The 6,434-nt window shown below is 50.3% G+C and overlaps 1 protein-coding gene across 2 annotated transcripts; it reads right to left on the reverse strand.

The window, feature by feature from the left end:
* Nucleotides 1-911: 911 nt before the first annotated feature.
* Zic1 (Zic family member 1) lies at nucleotides 912-6,155 on the reverse strand. 2 transcript variants are annotated; one of them, XM_021172665.2, is made up of 4 exons: nucleotides 6,069-6,155; nucleotides 4,407-5,714; nucleotides 2,785-2,948; nucleotides 912-2,094 (listed from the first exon to the last, which is right to left on the reverse strand). In XM_021172665.2, exons 2-4 carry the CDS (start codon nucleotides 5,386-5,388, stop codon nucleotides 1,897-1,899), a joined length of 1,344 nt encoding a protein of 447 aa, XP_021028324.1. In that variant the 5' UTR covers nucleotides 5,389-5,714; nucleotides 6,069-6,155; the 3' UTR covers nucleotides 912-1,896. The 2 variants fall into 2 exon arrangements, with proteins under 2 accessions (XP_021028324.1, XP_021028325.1); XM_021172666.1 differs by lacking the exon at nucleotides 6,069-6,155 and having other exon boundaries at nucleotides 4,407-5,916.
* Nucleotides 6,156-6,434: the final 279 nt, after the last annotated feature.

Below are 6,434 nucleotides of genomic sequence, written 5' to 3' on the forward strand. Positions count from 1 at the left end.
TTCTGCCACAGTCATTAAGCACAAGTAATTTAGATTTTTTATATTGTCTCCTCATTTACAAATTTACTGTATCAACGCCAGCCAATGGAACGAATTTCTTAAGTAAATGAGAAATAAATAAAAGAGATAGAAAGATAATCACATTACATAAAATAATTCTCTTTTCTAGATGTATTTTTGAGAGAACTAATGACAGTAGCAAAAGTATAGGAATAATAATATATCATAGGAAGTAATTAATTTAAATTAGCATCACGTTTGAAAAAATATAAGTGAAACGCTTTATGGACATTTACTTTTGTACAAAGATGGAAGGCCTGGAAAAGCATGCATCGGCATCCTGAAAATTAGTTATGGCCATAATGGTTTAATTGAAGACAGCAATTTAAAATATAATATTGTAAATCTACAATCCAGTTTCAGATCAGGGGATTTAATTGGGGGGGCAGCTGAACCCTTGAATGACTGCAAGTTCATTTGCAAGGCTACAGAGAGAGCCCCGAGCTTCTCACAATTCGCTTACATTAATATTGATGTTGCCTGTGCAATCTATTTCCGTTATTTTTATGGTTGTTATTCTATGTCTGCAAAGGTCATTTAAATTATACTGAGGCCGAAAATTTGTTTCATAAATTTTGATATAAATACTAATTACACCCTCTCGGAGAGCCAGCAGGGTAGCGTTCATTTATCAAGTTTATATGACCAGCAATGACAGAGAAGAAGGCAAGAGAGGCTGGAGAGCTTTCCCAAGATCCACTAAAGCTGGCACAGGTTGCTGAGGGAAGGGAGCGTGAAGAAGAAATTCCTACCACAATCACTGAGATTTAAGAATCTTTAATAACGTACGAAAGGTTACCAAACAGTTCTGGAAACTAAAGTGTACATACGAGGTTTTTTTTTTTTTTTTAACTAGCCATAAATATTGAATAGCTGTAACATGGATAAACCAGACCCTTTACATGCGGATAAATATGGAAACTAGGAATTATATACATTGTGTGGTTGTATATTTTGCCAAAAGCAATGGACAGCTATAGTTTATATCTTTTTAATATCACTTTACATAAACAAATGGAACAGTTTGACACGTAGATCCAGGCTCGTACTATACGAATTCTTGACAGGACATGAAACAACATTTTACTGCACTAAAGTACTCAGACTTTGGGACGAAATGTTTGCACTTTATACAAAAAAAGCACATTAATATCAATAATATTTTGTTAGGTCGACGTGGAGACTGTCATCGTACAAAGTAGTTCACATTTTGGTACACATTTACTAGAACATTCTTGCCATTCAGTACAAACAGTTGGCTTTCGGCCGCCCCTCCCCTCCCCCTCCCCCTCCCTCTGGCCCTCCCCTCCCCAAGGCAAAGACCACCACGCCACGATCCCACCCACCCACTCCAACCGAAGTGTAGCTATATACAGAATCCAACAGAACAGATTTAAGCTAATAATTCTGTATTTACAAGAAAACAAAACAAGAAGATAAAGAAAAGCTGAAGCCCCAGAGAGCTTGTTCTGATCCAACAAGAAATTGGCCCTCAGGGCCTTTGGCGGTGTTCGGTCAGGCAGCCGCCTTCTCTTCCACCCCCTTCCGCCCTTCAGCTACCAAACCTTTTCAGAGGTGGGTGGGGGGAGGAAAAAGAAAAGGAAAATTTTGGAGTGAAAAAACCTAAAGGCTTGCTGCCTCCTCTGTTTTACTCAGTCCTGGATTTACCGGCAGATTTAAAAACAAAATCAATCAAACAAACAACAACAACAACAAAAATGTTTGCGGGATCGGGACGAGAGGTGTCTCGAGTTTCAGGATTCTTTCAATAATACTGCGTATATACGTGTGTGTTCAGTCTCTTAAATAGGGGGTTGGCATGTTTTGTTTCTGATTTTAAACGTACCATTCGTTAAAATTGGAAGAGAGCGCGCTGTGGCCTGCTGTGTGGTGAACCGCGGAGGAGGAGGGCGACATGGAGCTGGTGGTCGGGTTGTCTGTTGTGGGAGACACGATGGTGGGTGGCGTGGACGACTCATACCCCGAGCTGGCAGCTGGCGAAGGCTGTGAGCCCTGAGAAGAGGACTCATGGACCTGAGAGAATAAAGTTGCGTTTTAATGAAGATAAAGAGTGGGCCCAGCGGCTACCCAAGGCTATGAAAGCTGTGCTCCCCCTCCCCCCGCCCGGGCACCCCCTCCCCTACCCCTCCCGCTTCTTTCAAAGCCAGGGATCTCCCAGACTCTCCGCAGGCAGGGCCAATGGGACTTGGGCTTGGTTCTCCCGGCGTAGCCCAGCACCGCCACGCTCCAGGAGGGGACTCTGCCCGACAGTACTCACAAAAGAAAAAAAGGGGGGGGGGGGCTGGGAAAGAGGAGGCTGCTTTTGAGGCCAGAGGCTTGGAAAGTTCCTTTCGTAAAGTTTGCCTGCCCACTTTGAGAAGAGCGGATGTTGAGAGCTGAGCCCAAGACCGCAGCATCTGGCCCGCCTGCTCTTGACTACCAGGAGCAATGGCCGCGTTCACCGCAGCAGCTCTGACAGCGGGGCCTCNGAGTCACCTCACTTATTTTTACTTTCATTATGAAACATTGAGTTTAATTGGCCTCTGGTGCAACTATCTTTCCCGCCCCTGTTCCCTCTGCCACTTTCCACTCAGCAGAGTGAAACCCTTTGCCTTTCCGCTTCCTGAGGCTCCTGCCGCCGCCCAGAAGCCGCTCCCGGGTGGTTGGCTCGATCCCGGGCCCAGAAAAGGCTCCCGAAGGCGAGCGGCCTTACGGCGGCGTTACCTTCATGTGTTTACGCAGAGAGCTGGGGTGCGTGTAGGACTTATCGCACATCTTGCAAAGGTAGGGCTTGTCGCTCGTGTGCACGTGCATGTGCTTCTTGCGGTCGCTGCTGTTGGCGAAGCGCCGGTCGCAGCCTTCGAACTCGCACTTGAAGGGTTTCTCCCCTAACGTAAAAGTCGAAAGATGGTCTTATTTAAAAGAAATCAGTAGCTATTTTCAGAATTTAGGAGATGAATTAAAATGCTGGCTGCCCAAGGCGGGGGGGGGGTGCTCCCCCGAGCCTAAAATCTGGAGTTTTAGTAAATTCGTGCATCTGTAGTGGAACTATGAATAGCCTAACTATATTTTTTAACACTCAAGACAATTATATCTACATTTTATTTTTACTTTGTCATAGTGATGGTAGTAGTAGAAATAGAAGTGGCAAGAGAGGAAAAAAATTTTTTTTTCATCTCAGAATAGCAGTGTCTCTAGATACTGGCTTTTCTGACCAGGTCTTAACAGAGGTTACCCAGCGGCTTCTACTTAGCTCTGTCTTACTAGTTTTCGGGACCCGGCTGATTCTCCTGCTTTTGCTCTTTTCTCTCCCATTTTTTTTCCGTCCCAGACACACTGCACCCGTTGGTTGCCACCTCCACTCAACTCCACCCCACCCCCTACACACACCACATTTTATGGCCTAATCTGGAAAGCGGGAAGGACTTTTTACCTGGCTGGGCCCTTAAATCTAGAGTTCAAGTCAGATTCTCTTCCACCAGACAATGCCCAAATACGGAGGGTGATCAGATCCCCTGACTCTGACCCAAGGGGCGCATAATTTCCAGGCTGCCCCCTCTCGAAGCCTTAAATTGCCTGGAACTTGTTTTGTTATTGTTTCTGTTGGTTTTGTTTCTTTTGTTTCTTTAAGCTTTGGACTTGTCGCTATTTCTGAAGTCCAACTCAGGAACCCCGCTTTTAAAGAACAGACCTTACGCTGTATAATAGACAATTAGGATTTCTGTGTCTTTCACCAACTAGCCTCACTCCTCAAACCCGGATGCATCGTTGGGAAAATGTATCTCTTCACATGTACACAAATCTAATGTCCTCCTCAGATCCAAATTGTACTTCCTACCACAACTGTACCTACCTCCTGTTTCTTCCCATTTTGTTTCTACATTTTTAAACTCAACCTCAAATTCTTCCACCTTTTCGAACAGAAAGGACTCACGAAAGTCCCTGAACCGGTAGCCACCATCAAGAGTTTTAGATTTGTTTGTAGCTGGAACAACTGGAACCTCCGTGGCTGCCCCACGCGTGCCACCTCTCCGGGACTCGAGATTGTCAAGCGCTGGGCCAAGCCAGACTCAGCTTCCCGGTTTCCAACTCTTTTTATTCCTTGGTTTTGTTTTTGTTTTTTTGTTTTTTGTTTTTTGTTTTTGTTTTTTTTTTTTAGTCTATATGCTCAGATCCTTCTCTCTGTGCTTTCCCACACTTTCAAGACTAAAAACCAGATCTGCCTGCCTCCAGGAACCTGAGGCCCAGACCCCACGGAGGCTGGATTTGTGCCTCACTTCCCCCAACTTTGGAATCTCAGGCCCGGTCTGGGTGGGAGGTAGAGTGTCCTACATTAATTTCCATACCTGTGTGTGTCCTTTTGTGGATCTTGAGGTTCTCTGAACGCGCGAAAACCTTGCCGCAGCCAGGAAACGGGCAGGGAAAAGGCTTTTCGCCCGTGTGCACTCGGATGTGGTTGACCAGTTTGTATTTGGCTTTGAAGGGCTTGCCCTCGCGTGGACACTCCTCCCAGAAGCAGATGTGGTTGCTCTGCTCTGGGCCGCCGACGTGCTCCACCGTGACGTGCGTGACCAGCTCGTGCATGGTGCTGAAAGTTTTGTTGCACGACTTTTTGGGGTTGGCCAGCTGCTCCGGCTCGATCCATTTACAGATAAGCTCTTGCTTGATGGGTTGGCGCATATAGCGGAAGAAGGCTCCAGCCCCGTGATGTGCAGCCATGTTCACGTTCATGGGCCCGTAGCCATGAAGCTGCGGGGCAGCATAGTGCTCGGATCGCGGGCTGGTCACCTGGCCGTATTGCTCCGGCCGTGGGTACATGTCCCCGGAGAAACCTAGCCGCATCTGCCCGTTAACCACGTTGGGCGAAGCGTGGCCAGCCGCCTGCTCGTGAAGCCCAGAAAAAAGGAGGTGGCCCGCGGCGTCCGTATGGCCGTGTGGGCCCCCGAAGCCGCCGGCCGAAGCAGCGAAGAGACTGTGCTGGGCGCTAGCTGCCGCCGCCGCGTCGCCGAAGCCCCGGTTGCGGAACAGAAAGTCCCGGGTAGAATTGAAAGCAGCGCTGGAGTAGGAGCCGACGTGGCCGGGGTGGTGATGGTGGCCCAGGGCCGCAGCAGCGGCGTAGCCCGGAGCCTGCGACGTGAAGGCTGTCTGGCCAGCCGAGGCCAGTTCGTGCGAACTGGGGTTGAGCTTGAAGGCGCCCATGCCGTCGGCGAACGGGTTGATACCCAGGCCCACGTCTCTCTCGGCCACGTCGCCCGCCGAGTGGTGCCGGGATGCACCAAAGGTGGTCACACCGATCGCGGGATACTGGGGTCCGGCGTCCAGGAGCATCGTGGCTGCACGGGGCAAGCCCCGGCCTCCCCCGCCCCCCCCACCCTCGCCCGCCAAGGAGGGAAGATCAGGAGGAGGAGGAGGAACGGGAGGCGGAGGAAGAGGAGGAAGAAGAGGAGGAGGGAGGGGGAGTCGACCCACCTAACGAAGTCTCAGCCAGCAGGCAGCGGCCAGGCGCTAGCCGGCACCCACCCGGCCAAAGGCAGGCAAGAGAGATGACTGCCGGCCGGTAGAAGGCGGGCTCCAGCGCCAGCCGCTCGAACCGCGCGGGCCGGGCTCTCACTTTCTCGCCGCTCAGTCTCTGCCGAGAGGGCCTCGAGTCAAGGCTGCCCGGGGAAAGGCATAGAACATCTCAGCCCCCCAATAAAACTTCTTCCCGGATTTGTGGCATAGAGGAATGTGAACGCCAGAGCCGCCACTGCTCGCCCTGTCTCCTCGCGCAGCGCGCCCCTCCTCACTTCTCCACTAGTCTCTCTCTCTCTCTCTCTCTCTCTCTCTCTCTCTCTCTCTCTCTCTCTCTCTCTCTCTCTCTGGCTCTCCTCCTCGATCCTTCAACTCTCCCTTTTTCCCCCTCTCTGCTTTTTGAAAAAAAAAAGGGGGGGAGAAAAAAGAAAAGAAAAGGCGCAAATCATGCACAATATTGTCTTTTGCGGTTTATCTTCCTGGGGAGAAACTTTCACCTCCTCAGCCGGGCGGTGAGCGCGAGACTGATAGCAGCAATCATTCCTGCAGATAAATGAATTGAAAGGACGACACCGTCGTCCCCCCCCCCCCTGATGAATGGGAGCAGGGGGAGGGGTCACGTGCGACCGACGCGGGCGAGGATTGGTGAGGCGGCAATCCCCCCACACACCCCGCCCGGGGCCGCCGCGCCAACGAAGGGCGCGCGGTGGCGCCGCGCGCTGCTCATTGGCCCGCCCGCCTCATCAATCCCAGGTATTGTAAAGCGCTTGACATCCCCTTTTGACTAACAGGGCTGCCAGGAGTAGCAACTTTTTTTCCCCCTAGCAAATTTTTCCCCCTCTTCTCACGGAAGGAAAAAAAAA

The sequence above is a fragment of the Mus caroli genome, chromosome 9 (assembly GCF_900094665.2).
Source record: "Mus caroli chromosome 9, CAROLI_EIJ_v1.1, whole genome shotgun sequence".
In the NCBI taxonomy this organism is placed as follows: Eukaryota; Metazoa; Chordata; class Mammalia; order Rodentia; family Muridae; genus Mus; species Mus caroli.

Excerpts from the sequence above, each read along its gene's own strand:
- Zic1 (XM_021172665.2), bottom strand. The coding sequence starts at position 5,388 with ATGCTCCTGGACGCCGGACCCCAGTATCCCGCGATCGGTGTGACCACC. Across the intron at positions 2,949-4,406 it reads CCACAAAAGGACACACACAG|GGGAGAAACCCTTCAAGTGC; the intron begins GTATGGAAATTA and ends CTTTTACGTTAG. Across the intron at positions 2,095-2,784 it reads CTCTGCGTAAACACATGAAG|GTCCATGAGTCCTCTTCTCA; the intron begins GTAACGCCGCCG and ends TTATTCTCTCAG.